Source organism: Pseudorca crassidens, chromosome 5 (genome assembly GCF_039906515.1).
Source record: "Pseudorca crassidens isolate mPseCra1 chromosome 5, mPseCra1.hap1, whole genome shotgun sequence".
Classification (NCBI taxonomy): domain Eukaryota; kingdom Metazoa; phylum Chordata; class Mammalia; order Artiodactyla; family Delphinidae; genus Pseudorca; species Pseudorca crassidens.
In genome coordinates this window covers 89,458,551-89,476,326 of record NC_090300.1, presented here as the reverse complement: position 1 = coordinate 89,476,326, position 17,776 = coordinate 89,458,551, and the positions used below count along the sequence as shown (strand labels likewise).

The following is a 17,776-nucleotide window of genomic DNA, read 5'->3' as shown; positions in this document are numbered from 1 at the left end:
CGCTCCTAGCTAGCCTTCCCGATGGCACCATTATCTTCTAGAAAACTCATACTTTAAAAGCAAACCTTTAAAAGCAGAGCTAGTCTATTCCAGTTATCGATGCAACTAAAATCCTCTATTTCTTCACATGGCGCCCCTGACAAGATGCCGGGTTACAGAGCTCAGCTTGTCGCGATCCCGTGGTCTAGGTGATTGGCCGGTTGGAGTTGTTGGCGCCTCTGAGCCTTTTCGTCTGATTACGTTTCTGGGTCTGATGTTAGACTAGAGGAAACCCAGGAAAATTTATTTAATATTAAATTTAACGTAACTGATTCAGCAACGTTAAAGGGGACTTGTGAAGCCAACACTGGACGCTGCGGGCTAAACGTTTTGCACTGTTTTTATACTTGTATTCATATCCTCTTATCACCTCAGACTCAGACACAAGGCCTTTTAAGTGGAGATTTTAAAAATTACTGCCATTTATGTAAAATAACGTACTGTGACCAAGTTGTTTAAATGGAAAATAAAGTGCTTTCTTTAAGGAAAATCGTTGTTGTTTCTTGGTGTGTCTCCTGAACTCTTTTGCTTTAAGAAAAGCGTGCATTAGACCTGGGCTGCCTCTTTGGCTACCTAGATGTCCCCATCCTGTGGACTTAAACCGTCCCTAGCCGTAAACTATTCTTTTCCTTGTGGTTACTTTTCTGGTTTTGTAGGCCAGGGATACTGCTTATTTGGGCATTTTGTCAGCAGTAACACTTTAAATCATATCTTTAAGAGAGCGCAGCAAGAAACGTTAGGTCATTTACTAAGTCACTTACTAAGGAGGTCAATTTCTAAGTTATTTCCTGGTGTCTCTTTAGAAGGTTCTATAAGTAGATTAAAAAGTCCTCGCTGGCCCAATGAGAATATGGGCTGCTGAAGACTCAATCTCTAATTGATGCTTGAGGTGAAATAAAGCTTAAGAGAGGAAACTTAAGCTTTATGGGATTTATTTAGGCCCCTGGCAGGTTTACTTGAGGTAGTCACCCTTCCTTATCTACTGGCTTGGCATTAAAATAAAATTGATATTTTATTTCTGGGGGCTGATACCGGCCAATATTCTATAACTGTGCTATTGATAAGTAAAGACAGATAGTGATTTAGATGAGAAGAGGTTAACTGTGAGTTACTTTTAGTCGCATTTCTTTAGTGGCCATTAGTCTTAAAAAGAGTTTTTAGATATGACTTCATAATCATATTAAAGGAAAAGATGAGTGGGAACAGGGACATTGTGGAAGAAATAAAGTTCAATATGGTATGTTTGGTCATATCTGAGTAAATCATAATACATTTTCTATAGAAGAAGGATATGTGATTTTGCAGGTGGTGTAGCTAGATATCCCTTCTAGGAAGTAAGAGACAATAACAGAATTTATTGAACGACACACAGTTTTATTTTACCAAGTCAAAGTTTCAGCTTATCAAATAATAGTAGTTACCTCAGGGCTGCAAGGGACTGTCTCGTTTTACTGTGTGCATTTACTGCCTGAATTTGTTGTAATGAGCATGTGTTTTGTAATGAAAACTTTTTTTCTAGCAGGCAACTCTCTCAGACAATTCACAGGAGTGTCTTGTCAGTCTTTATATTCTTTAGCATCTTAAACATTAAAACATTCTTTGAATTCAAGATAAGGACCTTGATACACAGAGCAAACTGAGCTGAGGACCGGAAGACTGATCGAGTGTGTTATGTAGAAGTTGCAGTTGGGAGCACAAGCAGACACTTGAACAAATTGCTGGACTGCCTTTGATAGAGCCTTTAGCTTTTGGACTTCCCTTCATGCTTAGCAAAGTGCACTGAGGAGAAGTATCTCTGGTGCTCCGGATTCTCTGGAATCAGGATACACTGCTACCCTTTGCAGCAGCTGCCTAGGATGCCTTTTGATCCACGGTTTTCCATCAGGTGGGCAAAAAGGAACAGGGTCTGGTAGGATGCCTGTTGCTGATGCTAAGGTACCAGATGACTGGCCCTCCTTTTCTAAGTGCCCACTACTTTTGATTTCTATTTAATTAAAGTTACATTTGTCAACAGTTCACATTCAGCTATAAGGACATATTTTTCTTCACAATCTCAGGCAAGCAAACACTTGTCCTTTTTAAAGTTTATGATCCTAAAAATACATAGGGTACATCTGAACAGCAGAGCTCTAGACTGTTCCTTTGGATGATCCTGCTGTGATAAATGCGTTAGTGGACTGATTAGCAACCTAGGAGATATCAAAGAAGGGAATACAAATTCACAAAATAATTTCGTTGATCCAAGAAGTACGTGACAGAACATAAACCAGATATATGCGCGCCTGTGTGGGTGGGTGGAGATCACACACACACACACACGGACTGATGGAGATTCCCACTGCAAGCACTGCACTGGGCTGTGGCCACTGGCACACCAAGGACTCCTTACCCACGGGCCGAGCATCTGATTGCTGTATACCTGAGTCACAGTGGTGTGAGCATCTGGAAGTCTGGAAGAATTTCAGCTACCTTCCTACGGAGCTGCTCTCGCCTTTCTTCTTTTCCTCTTTCCTCTTTCGTAAATTTTGCAAACTTCTTCCATGTCTGAAATGTGATCCAGAGAATCCTCCTTTAAGAATAAAAAGGAAAAAAGTGAAATACGACAGAAAAGTTGACTTTCCAGCTAACTGAATTGCAAACTTTACAAAAGTAATCCTTATGTGAATAAAATGTTCTATGAAAGGTATGGAAATCACAATTGGGATTCAGACAGTAAGAATGCTGCAAAGAAAATGAAGCAACGAAAGAGGATGGAGGTGACTAATGGGTTATTTTTCTCTTGCATCAGGTGGTCTTCCATCACAGGTCACCCTCTGTGAGAAGGTGACATCTGAGCAGAGCACCTGGTGGCCTCTGAGTGCAGGCCATGAGATGTACTCCTCAGGGGGTCTGACCGCAGCCTGCACCTTGTGTGTGAGGCAGGGCTAGTGGAACAAAGGCTCCAGCAGCCAAAGTCCTTGAGGTAGAGATGCTGGGAAAGCACGTGCAGCACGTGCAGCACATGCCACAGTTATTAGCATCAAGGTCCTGGTGCTTGGACGTGAATTGTTTAAAAAGCCCACTGGTAACCTCACCTCCAACAACGGTCTTGAATTTTAGTTGAGGAAAAAAATATTAAGCCAGTTGTCTGCTGATGGGCATTTGGGTCGCTTCCATGTCTTGGCTTTGTAAATTACGAACATTGCTGCTATGAACATTGGGATGTATGTATCTTTTTGAATTAGAATTTTCATTTTTTTCTGGAGTGGGATTGCAGGATTATATGGTAGCTGTATCTTTAGTTTCATAAGGAACCTCCATACTGTTCTCCATAGTGGATCCACCAATTTACATTCCCACCGACAGTGTACAACGGTTCTCTTTTTTCCACACCCTCACCAGCATTTATTATTTGTAGACTTTTTCATGATAGTCATTCTGACTAGTGTGAGGTGACATCTTGTAGATTTGATTTGCATTTCTCTAATAATTAGCGATGCTGAGCGTCTCTTCATGTGCCTGTTGGGCATCTGTATGTCTTCTTTGGAAAAACGTCTATTTAGGTCTTCTGCCCTTTTTTGGATTGGGTTGTTTTGTTTTTTCTCTTATTGAGTTGCATGAGCTGGTTGTTTTGGATATTATGCCCTTGTCGGTCACATCATTTTCAAATACTTTCTCCCATTCTGTCCATTGTCTTTTTGTTTTGTTGATGGTTTCCCTTGCTGTGCAAAAGCTTTTAAGTTTGATTAGTTCCCATTGGTTAATTTTTGCTTTTATTTCTTTTGCCTTGGGAAACTGATCTAAGAAAACTTTGCTACGATTTATGTCAAAGAATGTTTTGCCTGTGTTCTCTTCTAGGAGGTTTCATGGTGTCATGTCTTACATTTAGGCCTTTAAACCATTTTGAGTTTACTTTTGTATACAGTGTGAGGGAATGTTCTAATTTCATTGATTTACATGTAGCTGTCCAGCTTTCCCAACACCATTTGTTGAAGAGACTGTCTTTTCTCCATTGTATATTCTTGCCTCCTTTGTTGTAGATTAATTGACTATAGGTGCATGGGTTTGCTTCTGAGCTCTCTATTGTGTTCCATCGATCTGTAAGTCTGTTTTTTGTGCCAATACTACATTGTTTTGATTACTGTAGCTTTGTAGTATTGTCTGAAGTCTGCGAGGGTTATACCTCCAGCTTTGTTCATTTTTCTCAAAATTGCTCTGGCAATTCTGGGTCTTCTGTGGTTCCATATAAATTTTAGTATTATTCTACTTCTGTAAAAAATGTCATGGGTATTTTAATAGGGATCACATTAAATCTGTAGATTGCTTTGGATAGTGTGGCCATTTTAACAATGTTAATTCTTCCAATCCAAGAGCACAGGATAGCTTTCCATTTCCTTGAGTCATCTTCAGTTTCCTTTATCAATGTTTTGTACTTTTCAGCATGTAGGTCTTTCACCCCTTTGGATAATTTTGTTCCTACATATTTTATTTTTTGATGCGATTTTATTTATTTATTTTTATTATTATTTTTTGGCTGCATTGGGTCTTTTTTGGCTGCGTTGGGTCTTTTCTGGCTGCACTGAGTCTTAGTTTCGGCATGCAGGATCTTTGTTGCGGCATGTGGGGTCTTTCGTTGTGGCACACAGTCTTCTCTCTAGTTGTGGCACGTGGGTTCCAGAGTGCGTGGGCTCTGTAGTTTGCAGCACGCGGGCTCAGTAGTTGTGGTGTATGGGCTTAGCTGCCCCTCAGCATGTGGGATCTTAATTCCCCGACCAGGGATCGAACCCACGTCCCCTTCGTTGGAAAGCGGATTCTTTACCACTGGACCACCAGGGAAGTCCCTTGATGTGATTTTAAATGGGATAGTTTTTAAACTTTCTGGTATTTCATTATTAGTGTAAAGAAATGCAACAGACTTCTGTATATTAATTTTGTATCCTGCTACCTTGCTGAATTCATTTATTAGTTCTAATAGTTTTGTGTGGAGACTTAGGGTTCTCTATATAGAGTATCATGTCATCTGCAAATAGTGACACTTTTACCTCTTCCCCTCCAATGTGGATACATTTTATTTATTTTTCTTGTCTGATTGCTGTGGCTAGGACTTCCAATACTGTGTTGGATAGAAGTGGTGAGAGTGAGCATCCTTGTCTTGTTCCTGAATTTAGTGGGAAGGCTTTCAGCTTTTCACTGTTGAGTATTGTATTGGCTGTGGATTTGTCATAAGTGGCCTTTATTGTGTTGAGATATGTTCCCTCTGTACCCACTTTGGTGAGTTTCTATCATGAATGGATGTTGAATTTTGTTAATGCTTTTTCTGCATCTATTGAGATGATGTGGTTTGTTGTTCCTTTTGGTAATGTGGTGTATCACATTGATTGATTTGCATATGCTGAACCATCCTTGTGACCCTGGAATGAATCCAAGTTCTCTATTTTGTCTGATATGAGTATTGCTACCCCCACTTTCTTGTTTCCATTTGCTGCCCTTACTTTCAGTCTGTGTCTTTTGCCCTGAAGTGAGTTTCTTTTTAGGCAGCATATTGCAGGTTCTTGGTTGTTTATCCAGTCTGTCACTCTATGTCTTTTGATCAGAGCATTTAGTCTATCAGCATTTAAATTAATTATTGATACATATGTACTTATTGCCATTTTAATCCTTGTTTTCCAATTGTTTTTCTAGTTCTTCTTTGTTCATTTCTTCTTCTTGCTTTTACTTTTGTAGTTTGATGATTTTCTTTTGTAGTATATGCTTGATTCCTTTCTTTTTGTGAATCTATTGTATGTTTTTTATTTGTGGTTAACATGGAATTAAAGTATGTTGACCCATAAATACGTCTACTTGCTTTAAACTGATGGTCATTCAAGTTCAAACACATTCTAAAAGATATCTACATTTTTATACTCTCCTCCCCCACGTTTTGTGATTTCGATGTCCTACTTTACATCTTCATGCTTATCCTTTTATTGTTTACTGTAATTATAATCTCTTATAATTTTTTCATTGTTTTTTAATCTGTGTACTGGCTTATTTGAGTGATCTTCAGTCCTTAACTATATATTTGCTCTTCCTATTGGGATTTTCCCTTTCCTATGGATTCTTCTTTCCATTTAAGGAAGACCCTTCAACCTTTCTTTTAGGTTAGGTTTGGTATTGCTGAATTCTTTTAGTTTTTGCCTGTTTGAGAAATTCTTTATCTCTTCTTCTATTCTAAATGATAATCCTGCTGGATAGAGCATCCCAGGTTGCAGGTTTTTCCCTTTCAGAACGTTGAATATATCACGCCACTTCCTTCTGGCCTACAGAGTTTCTGCAGAGAAATCAGCTGATAGCGTTATGAGGGTTCCCTTGTAAACAACTCTTTGTTTTTCTCTTGCTGCCTTTAGAATCCTCTCTTTAACTTTTGCCATTTTAGTGGGTGGGCCAATAGGTTCGTTTGGTTTTTTCCATAAGATGGCTCTAGTAGCACTTACTTGTCTTTAACTTAATTCGAAACAATTTTGTTAGATTGTATGTGACAGCTGTCATATCAGCATGCATTTAAAAAAAGACATAAAAATTGGTGAATTTTTATGTAGCCATTTTAATATGAAAGATGGAAGAAAAACAACATTTTTGGCATTTTATGCTTTATTATTTCAAGAAAGGTAAAAAAGCAACTGAAATGCACAAAAAGATTTGTGCAGTGTATGGAGAAGGTGCTGTGACTGGTTGAATGTGTCAAAAGCGGTGAGGTTTCCTGCTGGAGATTTCTCGCTGGCTGTTGCTCCACGGTTGGGTAGACCAGATGAAGTTGATAGCAATCAAATCGAAACAATAATTGAGAACAATCAACGCTATACCACGCGGGAGAGAGCTGACATACTCAAAATATCCAAATCAAGTGCTGAAAATCATTTGCCCCAGCTTGGCTACGTTCATTGCTTTGATGTTTGGGTTCCACGTAAGTTAAGTGAAAAAAACCTTCCTGACCACGTTTCCACGTGATATTCTGAAATGTAATACTGAACACATGATACTGAAATGTAATGAAAACGTTCTGTTTTTAAAACAAATTGTGACGGGCGATGAAAAGTGGATACTGTACAACAATGTGAAATGAACTGCCACCAACCACACCAAAAGCTGGCTTTCATCCAGAGAAGGTGATGTTGTGTATATGGTGGGATTGGAAGGGAGTCCTCTATTATGAGCTCCTTCCGGAAAACCAAACGATTAATTCCAACAAGTTCTGCTCCCAATCAGACCAACTGAAAGCAGCACTCAACAAAAAGCATCCAGAATTAGTCAAAAGAAAACGCATAATCTTCCATCAGGATAACACAAGACCACATGTTTCTTTGATGACCTGGCAAAAACTGTTACAGCTTGGCTGGGAAGTTCTGATTCATCTGCCGTATTCAGCAGACATTGCACCTTTGGATTTCCATTTATTTCGGTCTTTACAAAATTCTCTTAATGGAAAAAATTTCAATTCCCTGGAAGACTGTAAAAGGCACCTGGAACAGTTCTTTGCTCAAAAAAGATAAAAAGTTTTGGGAAGATGGAATTATGAAGTTGCCTGAAAAATGGTAGAAGGTAGTGGAACAAAAGGGTGAATATGTTGTTCAATAAAGTTCTGGGTGAAAATGAAAAATGTGTCTTTTATTTTTACTTAAAAAACTGAAGGCACTTTTTGGCCTGCCCAATAAGTATTATTATTATTTTTTAACATCTTTGTTGGAGTATAATTGCTTTACAATGGTGTGTTAGTTTCTGCTGTATAACAAAGTGAATCAGCTATAGATATACATATATCCCCATATCTCCTCCCTCTTGTGTCTCCCTCCCACCCTCCCTATCCCACCCCTCTAGGTGGACACAAAGCACTGAACTGATCTCCCTGTGCTATGCGGCTGCTTCCCACTAGATATCTATTTTACGTTAGATAATGTATATATGTCCATGCCACTCTCTCACTTTGTCCCAGCTTACCCTTCCTCCTCCCCATGTCCTCAAGTCCATTCTCTATGTCTGCATCTTTATTCCTGTCCTGCCCCTAGGTTCTTCAGAACCACTTTTTTTTTTTTTTATTCCATATATGTGTTAGCATACAGTATTTCTTTTTCTCTTTCTGGCTTACTTCACTCGTATGACAGTCTCTAGGTCCATCCACCTCACTACAAATAACTCAATTTCGTTTCTTTTTATGGCTGAGTAATATTCCATTGTATATATGTGCACATCTTCTTTATCCATTCGTCTGTCGATGGACACTTAGGTTGCTTCCATGTCCTGGCTATCGTAAATACAGCTGCAATGGACATTTTGGTACATGATTCTTTTTGAATTATGGTTTTCTCAGGGCATATGCCCAGTAGTGGGATTGCTGGGTCATATGGTAGTTCTATTTTTAGTTTTTTAAGGAACCTCCATACTGTTCTCCATAGTGGTCTGCTGTTCTGATTGGGTGATTTCCATTATTCTGTCTTCCAGATCACTTATTTGTTCATCTGCATCATTCAGTCAGCTATCCATTTCTTCCAGATTGCTTTTTATCTTGGAAATTGAATTATCTTTGGTTCATTTTTTTAGTTTCTAGTTCCTTGTTACAGTGATCTGTGTTTATATTGATAATCTTTCTTAATTCAGTTAGCATTTTGATTATTACCTTTTTGAACTCGAGTTCTGGTAGACTGCTGAGCTCTGTTTCATTATTTTTTATTTTAGGGGATTTCTCTTGCTCTTTTAATTGGGAGTAGTTCCTCTGCTTTTCATTTTAGTTAAGTTTCTCTGTCTCCATGAATTTAGGAGAAACAGTTATCTATTTTGGTGTTGAAGGAGTGTTTCTATGTGAGAGCATCCCTGTGTAGACTGTGTATGTCCAATGTTTTTGGTGTGAGGGCTGGTTTTGATATGGACACCAGCCATGTCTGTCCTCAGGGTGTACTGGCCGTTGTCACTCTGATAGTGGTGTGGTTGGTGTTGGGGGATCTAAATCCTGTGCAGGGTGTGAGGCAGGACTTCCTCTCTGCTCAGTGGCAGTCACCACCTTGTCAGGTTCCCAGTTGTTGCAGCAGAAGCTCTGAGGGTCAGGCTTGATCAGGCTCCATTACCCTTGAGTGCATGCTCCGCCCCAAAGGTGGGGAGTGCTGAAGGAACTGGGGCTCGTGCACTTACAGAGCACCAATGTGCTGCCTAAGTAGGTGACGTCAGCTCTGCTCAGACACAGCCCAGGGTCACATCTCTTCCCCTGCTGTGTTTGTCCCAGATCGAGTGCAAGGCTGTGGTGTGGAGTGGGCGGGGCCGGGGCATTTGCTACGCTGGGGCTGGGGGTCAGGGCACTGTGGCTGCGGGGACTGAGGTGGCTGTGCTGCCGCCTGAGATCTGGGCTGCCTCTGTGGCAGCCTTCTTATAGGACCGGTCTCCCCCAGACCCAGCATTGAGCACGGGGTGCTCCTGTGGTGCTGCTGGAGCGAGCTCTGACAGTGGTCGCTGGTGCCCCACCTGGATCACAGCCCAGTCCCCCAGGGCTGTCTCTGAGCAGCTAGGTCAAGCCTTCTCCCTAGGCCTGTCTGCCCCAGATCCTGCACCAAGCTGCAGTGTGGATGGGGGTGGGGAGTGTTTGCTCAGCTGGGGTATGAACCACTGCCTGCTCCTGGGGTGCTGCCCGAGTGCCCGCTGACAGTGGCTGCTGCCACCCCACCTAGATCAAAACCCAGGCCCCCCCGGGGCTGTCTCTGTGTAGCTAGACTGAGTCTTTTCCTATGGCCCGGTTGACCCTGATCTCACACCAGACTGTGGTGTGGAGTGAACAGAGCAGGGGTGTTTGCCCCGTTTGGGTTAGGGATTCTGGTGAGGCAGCAGCCACCAGTGCAAGGCTCTCTCTGCCCTGGCTGTTGCAAGCCAACTTGTGTGCACTCCTTGTGAGTCGAGTTAGGCTTCTGCAGCTCTTCTATCTGTCCCAGCAGTTCTCCCAGCAGCCAAAGGGGCTTGTCCCCTCCGTTCAGGGTCCCAGAACTGAACACTCAGACTGTGGCTTGGCCTGCTCACTCCCCAGGGTAAGGGTCTGCCCATGTGGACCTTCTCCTTTCAGATCCCTCCCAGGGACACAGGTCCCAATCTGATGCCTTTTTTCTGCCCCACCCGGTTAAGCGGAGATCTTTCTTGCAGCTTTGGTTGTACAGAGTTCTTCTGCCAGTTTCTAGTTAGTTTTCTGTGACAATTGTTCCATATGTAGATTTTTTTTTTTTTTTTTTTTGCGGTACGCGGGCCTCTCACTGTTGTGGCCTCTCCCGTTGCGGAGCACAGGCTCCGGATGCACAGGCTCAGTGGCCACGGCTCACGGGCCCAGCCGCTCCGCGGCATGTGGGATCTTCCCAGACCGGGGCACGAACCCGCGTCCCCTGCATCGGCAGGCAGACCCCCAACCACTGCGCCACCAGGGAAGCCCGTAGACGTATTTTTGATGTGCTTGTGGGGAGAGGTGAGCTCCATGTCCTCCTGCTGCGCCATCTTGATCCCTCCTAGGCAGAGAAAAGGCATTCCTAGAAGAGGGCATGTCTTGAGTAAAGGCAGAGGCAAGAATAGCTAAGTTTATATTTTCACAAGTAGAGGCATAGATGGGATTTATTCTGGCTTCATGACCTTCTAATGAAGCCCCCCTAGAATGCATTTCAGTCCCCATTAGTTTTATGGCTCATGGTTGGTTGATGCTTCTGATAATGTTGATTTTTTTGTTGGTGGCGGTATTACTGTTCAGTTAAAAAAGCCTTCAAGGAGTGGAGCTGCTTGATCTGCTTTCTTCTTTCATCCATCCAGTCCACCATTTATAGCTTCCTGTACTCGGCTCTATGACCCACTCACAGTCCTTACCCCTGTCTATCTCCCACTCTCACGTGCTGTTCACAACTTTCTTCTGGCTACGCTCCCATTTTCTGACTTCTACATTTTAGCTCCTACTGTTCTATCCTGACTGAAATGCTCTGCCCCCTGGGGGAATCTTCCTAGATCGTCTTTGTGCCTGCACTTATCTTCCTTCCTCTGAACTCCTAAAGCACATGGGCACAATCACTGGTTTGGTGCTTATTTATAGTCTCTATCTATCTACCTACCTACCTACCTATGTATATCTATCTACCTACCTATATCTATTCACCTGAGGTCCACCAACTCCTTGACATTTTGTGTGAAGTTGTATGTGATGTGCATATGTGCATTTTCTGGAGAGCAGGTCTGCGACTTTCATTACTACCTCACAGGGGTCTGTGATTCCAAAGTGGTTAAGAACTACAGTATCAAGGCAATACCAGACATATAAGAAGTACTAGTTTGGCTGAGAAGAACTGGCCAAGTGCATAGCTAAGCTCTAATTGCAGAACTACACAGTAACTGCTGACAATGAGAGACTTAGGTCTGGAGACATCTCTTAGTCCCGCCATGTATATAAAAAATACCAGATTTGTAAAATTATAAATCTATATCCAATTACAAATTATATACACCTAGAAGTGATATAGATATGCAGAATTAAACTTCATGGTCTTACTAGGAATCATCTTTTCAGTGGTACTGCAGTTTCTCACCCACAGCTTTTCTATACAATATTCTTTCATTCAAATAAAATTAAGAACTCTGAATATCAATTTTTAAGTGTTAACGTTCCTTTTAAAAGATCCATTAGTGTCACTCCTGCCATAAAATGCATCTATTTGTGTACCAAATATCTATCATACACCCATGTACTAGGCTCTGTCATGCTGAGAATACAGTTGTACGCAAGATGTGATGGGGAGAGACGATAAACATGTAAACAGTAAATGACAGTTTCAGAGAGTCTTACGTGCTGTGAAGACAATAGGGCAGGTTATTGGATAGACGAGAATGGAGGCAGGTGGCGTGCATCTCAGTGGAAACCTGAATGGTGAGATCTGGGTCACGTGAGAACTGTGACACAGACGTGAGCATTGTCCGTCTGAGGAACACTGTGGGAGGCTAGTGGGGCTGGACCATGGTGAACAGGGGCAGAGTGGGGAGAGATGAAGTCACAGCCATGCTCTTCCATCAAGTGGACTCTGGCTGAGAATTTACTTCTTGTTGAATGCATGGATTCACACACTGATTTTCTAACTAACTTCAAACCCTAAATAGGACCACTATCTTACTATTGTATTTTAGTTTACAAATGAGATTGAATTAGAAAAATGGGGAAGAAGACTGACTTAGCAAGAAGAGGATGATTTGGAGCCAGAAAACCTGATTTGGAGTCCAGGCTCCACCACTTGTTATTTGGGCAGTTCATCGACCTGAGCGGCTCCACCATTTGTTATTTGGGCAGTTCATCGACCTGAGCATAGCTTCAGTTTCTTTGCTTGAAAATGAGAATCCTGACATCTGCCCCCTCCCCTCTGGCCTATACTCATCCATCAGATGAGATGGCATGTGTGAAAGCCCTCTTACTGCCCTGTGTCACATAAGGCAGCTGTCCCAGTGAATCTCTCGGTCTGTTTTTGGCAGCTGAGAAACAGAAAACAAAGGTGGACAAAAAGGGTGTTTAATAGTAATACATTAACAATGACAATAAACAAAACAATAGCTATTATTTTGGGCCAAGCAGTACATTAACTGAGGTCCTATGTTACCTTGTTTAGTCCTCACAACAACGCTGTAAGACAGGTTCTGCGGTTATTCTCATTTTATAAAAGAGGAATAGGGAAGTTTCAAATGTGAGCACTTCTTCAAAGGCAAGTCCTCTGAATACCCTCATTCATTGCCTATTTATTTTAGACAAAATTAGAATCAACTTGCTTACGTTTTTTCTGCCCACAGATTTTAGTACCTGTAAATTAAACAAGGATGAGCAGGTTTTGCTGGAGGTGGGCACCCTACTGGCAACAAGATAGAAACACTTATAAAAAAACCAGACACGCACACACATACACACAAATGAAAACAAAGCAACCAAAAGTGAATTGATATAGTGAGAAAAGGGACACTTCTACACCTTCACAATAGTCTTCACACCTCAGAACCTGGAGGCTTATGCCCACCACATTAACTGGTGCTCCTAAGGAATGACATTAAATCACCAAAAAAGGACAGATCATTTATTTACTCTCCAAGGGAAGGGCATAATGAAATTTAGAACATTTTTATCCAAAATGCTTAAAGTTATAAAACAGAAAAAGCATACTTATATGGAATACCTTATTCCCCAAAGACACTGAATTAAATGTCATCACTGTATTATGAATATTAATATGACATACAGTATGATTCTACTTACATAAAGTTCCAAGTCTTGAAGGGTGCATACTTAGGAGGTATAAATAAAAAGAAGTGCAAGGAAATGTTTCTCATAAAGGTCAGGAGAGTAGTGTACCTTCAGGAGGAAAGGGTGGGACCTGTGATTGGGGAGGAGCCCGTGGGGACTTCTAGGGGCCAGCAGTGTCCTACTTCTCAACCTCAGGAGTGGTGATAGGGGTGTCCACTTTATAGTTCATTAAGCTGTATTTATAGGATTTAAGCACTCATCTATATTTGTGTTATATTTCACAATAAATAATGTTTAAAAAAATTAAACTTAAAGAAAAAACTATGACAAAGAACACAGTACCTCTGTTTAGGTGTGTTTCATGTATTTCAAAATTCACTTTTAAAAAAAAATTTTTATTGGAGTATAGTTGCTTTACAACGTGGTGTTAGTTTCTACTGTATAGCAAAGTGAATCAGCTATATGCACAGTTCACTGTATTCTCTTGCTGGTCCTGTGAGGAAGGGAGGGCAGGCATCCTCCTCCCCTTCCTCATTTTAAAGATGGGGACCCTGGAGTTCAAGGGGGTTACTCTCTTGTCTTCACCCATGCAGTTAGGGGGCGAGCTGGGACTCCCACCCCTGCCGGGTATCTCCGAGTGCCCAGCTCTCCTAGCCTCCACCTTATCTTTTTAGAACATTCCAGGCATAGAATCTATTGCAGAGCAGTTGTGAAATCAGTTGAGTGAATTTTCGTAGAGATGAAAACCTCACCTGTCACTGTGCTCCACCGCAACCTTGTGCTTGTTCTGGGAATCGATCCTGGCCTCCCTGACCACGTTATACCAGGCCCTGAAAATCTTCTTCTGAAGAAAATGTACACACAGTGTTTGTACTTCTTCCTCGAGGTCAGTCAGGTACTGGGGATGAGAACAGGGAAAAAAGTGAGACAAATAACAGCATAGACAAAGAATTCAAGCAAATAAACAGTACAAAAGAGAAAGAATCGAACCAGACACAAAACAAAGGATACTGGAGGCATAAGGAGAAAGGATGGTGTGGCAGCCAAGGCCATATCCTCTGTAAGGTATTAAAAGATAAATGGAATCAGAGGGGTAGAAACAGTTATAAGACTGAGGGCGTAGGTTTCTAGTAAAACCACTTGAGCAATTATGGGACAAGAAAGAAGAAATGAGTATAAAAACAAAAGCTGATGTAATGACACATTACAGTTTATAGGGATACTCTGTATGTGAAAAGAAACGTGCTTAAGATTTTATACTAACAAAACACTGACATTTTCAAATTCATTTCAAAGCAGTGAATTGAATTGCCTCTTCTATATTGTTCTTGAAAAAAACATAATGACTGTTGACATCTGGAGTGCACCTAATTTTCTTACATAGGGTTGGGCAGAGACATGTATTGAACACTCCCTTCATTGGGGCCTTACCTGTAGCCAGCTCCGGATGACTCTCCTAAGTAATATTTGGGAATAAAATTGATCAGCTTTGGCCATCTTCCTAGCCAGGCTTTCCCGACTCCACTGGAACCAGGTCAGCAGGCATTTCCTCTGTAGGGCCAAAGAGTGATGTCCTTTGGCCACCTGGACAGTTTTTTAAATGAGAAAAGGGAATTATTCCTTATATGTTAAATCATTTAAGGAAATACACATCACCTTGGCAAGGGATGCTGTAAACCACATACAGACTGTTACTAGAGAGAACAATCTTACAGACATTCACCTATGTCCTAAAAGCTTTGACTACTGACTGTACTACTGTATTACATGGGGACTTTAGATTCACATCATGCATAGCCTTTCAATGCTGACTCCCCGAAGACCACATGACTGGCTGGTTATTCGGGAAATGGAACAAACAACCTCCAAAACCATTTCGTCGCTCGCACTGAGCTTTAAAGTGCATGGGCGGCAACACTCTTGGTTCCTTCTCCTGGAGCTTGGGCAGCAACTGCATAACAAACCTCTCTTTATTATGTGCTTAACCACTGTCTAATTGAGGAAATGCCAATACTTTCAATTAGTTTTGTAGAAGGAGCTGTCACTAGCACTGAAATTTAGACATTATCAATAAACCACAAACCATTTGGTAGAAAAATAACATGATGAATAATTTAATATCTTACCAACTTAAAGGGCTCAGAGTATCATTCTACCAAAATAAACATAGAACTCAGACTTTATAGATTTTTTTTTAAAAGTAACTATTACATTCTCTTAAGAGGCAGAGGGAAAAGCCCTTCTCTCTTAGTCCTCCCCATTAGACCTTTTTCTGAGTCTTGTCTCACCACTGAGCACTGTGAATGTGACTGATCTAAGTGAGTCCCTTGGCAGTCACACATACTGGCCAAAATGACCATCACAGGAGGTCTCTGTGACACCTGGGAGCCAAAAGGCAAGGGGAGCCAGAAACACACAACCTCCTACCCTCTCTGCTCTCCATCTTCTAGGAAAACACAGAGAACCAGGGAGAAAAAGAAAGATAATCAGAAGATCCCTTAAAAATTCTGAAAACTGTTATTGGAACAAATGAAATATAGCACATGTGAGTTTAAGGGAAAATGCTAAATAACTCTTCTGAAAAAAAACCCAAAAACGTTATAAAGAAGCCAGGAACTGTTTAACTGGACGCTTTTTCTTTCTTAATTTTTTCTATCCCTTCCTGGATGTCAGCTCTGCTGGATGAAGAAGATACTGCTTCCTCTTACTGTCCTCCAGAACTTTTCCTTTTACTTCTTTCTGTTTTTTTTCTAACTTTCTTACTTCATTTTTTTTTTTTTTTTTAAACTTTCAGCTGGTGGTTGGCATCTACATATACCTCTGATTCCTGAACACAGCACAAAAGACATGCCTGAACTGGGCAGGATTTTTGGAGGAAGGGGTTGCTGAGCTCCATTCTAGTTTTGTAACCAATGTGCTGTGTGACCTTAAGCAAGTCAGTTTTCCTCTCTAAGATTCAGTTCCCTTTATTTACAAATTGAAAGAGAAGGAGAGGATTACTAATATTCTAAAATTCTATTATCTTGTGTGGTAGGATGAATAGTGGCCCTCAGGGATGGCCACAAACTAATCCCTGGAACCTGTAAATGTTACCTTACATGGTAAAAGGGATTTTGCAGCTGTGATTAAGTGAAGGATCTTAAAATGGGGAGATGATCCTGGGTTATATGGGAGAGCCCTAAATGTAATCACAAGAGTTCTTGTAAGAGGGAGGCAGGAGGATCAGTATCAATATGAGATGTGACATGAATGTAAGAGATTAGAGTGAATTGAGGAAGGGGCTATGGGCAATGGAATGCAGGCAGCCATTAGAAGCTGGAAAAGGAAACAGTTTCTCTCTTGGGAAACTCCAGAAGGCAGTTGTCTTGCTGACACTTTGACTTTAGCCCAGCAAGTCTGATTTTGGACTTCTGACCTCCAGAAGTTTAAGATAATAAATTTGTGTTTTAAGCTACTATGTTTGTGGTAATTTGTGATAACAGCATAGGAAACTAACACACTTGTTACAAACTAAAGAGGTGATTCTCAGAATGTGGTGCTCAGACTACTTGGATCAGAATCTCCTGGGCTACTTTTTTTTTTCTTTAATATTATAGTTTTTTATTCTACTGTTGTCTTTTTTTTAATTTTTTTGGCCACACCATGTGGCATGTGGGATCCTAGTTCCCCAACCAGGGGTCGAACCTATGCCCCCTGCATTGAAAACACAGAGTCTTAACCACTGGACCACCAGGGAAGTCCCTGGGCTACTTTTTAAAAATGCAGATTCCCTGACACACCGCCCCCAGCCCCCTGGCCAACAACCCAGACCTACTGAGAACACCTGGAGGTGGGAACAGGAACTTGCATTTTTATAAGCTCTCCAGATGGTTTTATGAATAGGAAAATTTGGAAATGCTGGATTCAGATCTGTGTTCTCCTGTTTTTATTTTAATTAGGTTTTTCTATATTTAAGGCCTATAACTGTCATTTTGAACTCAAACTCCTGTTTCTTTTTATATTCTTTTTTTTTTTTTTTTTTTTTTTTTGTGGTATGAGGGACTCTCACTGTTGTGGCCTCTCCCGTTGCTGAGCACAGGCTCCGGACACGCAGGCTCAGCAGCCATGGCTCATGGGCCCAGCCGCTCCGTGGTATGCGGGATCTTACCGGACTGGGCCACGAGCCTATGTCCCCTGCGTCGGCAGGCGGACTCTCAACCACTGCGCCACCAGGGAAGCCCTCTTTTTATATTCTTATGAGTAAATTATTAAAAATTTAATTTGATTATTCACCTATAGATTATTTTGTTTCTAAATTTTATATGTTTCTTGATTTTACTCGGTCAAAAACAGGGACCAAAAAAGAACAGCTGATAAGAACTTAAGAGTGAGTTTTTCTACTTCCTGTCTGCTTTTTCTTTGTGTATTAATAATTAAAAACAAAGAAACAGACAAAAGCCAGAGAGCATAAAACAAAACTAGGAGCGCTCAATTGGATAACAAACTATCTGATATGACTAATGTTTG

The 17,776-nt window shown here is 41.3% G+C and overlaps 1 protein-coding gene across 7 annotated transcripts in view; it reads right to left on the bottom strand.

The window, feature by feature from the left end:
• Positions 1 to 1,392: 1,392 nt before the first annotated feature.
• The window catches only part of CCDC191 (coiled-coil domain containing 191), a 100,267-nt gene continuing 83,883 nt past the window's right edge, over positions 1,393 to 17,776 (bottom strand). For 3 of the 7 annotated variants that reach the window (XM_067738849.1, XM_067738853.1, XM_067738855.1), the window contains exons 15-17: positions 14,702 to 14,854; positions 14,023 to 14,168; positions 1,393 to 2,608 (exon numbers count right to left, since the gene is read on the bottom strand). In XM_067738849.1, coding sequence (XP_067594950.1) covers positions 2,464 to 2,608; positions 14,023 to 14,168; positions 14,702 to 14,854 — 444 coding nt within the window. In that variant the 3' untranslated portion in view covers positions 1,393 to 2,463. Of the gene's footprint in view, positions 2,609 to 9,522; positions 12,882 to 14,022; positions 14,169 to 14,701; positions 14,855 to 17,776 lie in introns of those variants that run through there. The other 4 variants (XM_067738850.1, XM_067738851.1, XM_067738852.1 and 1 more) reach the window with 4 other exon arrangements.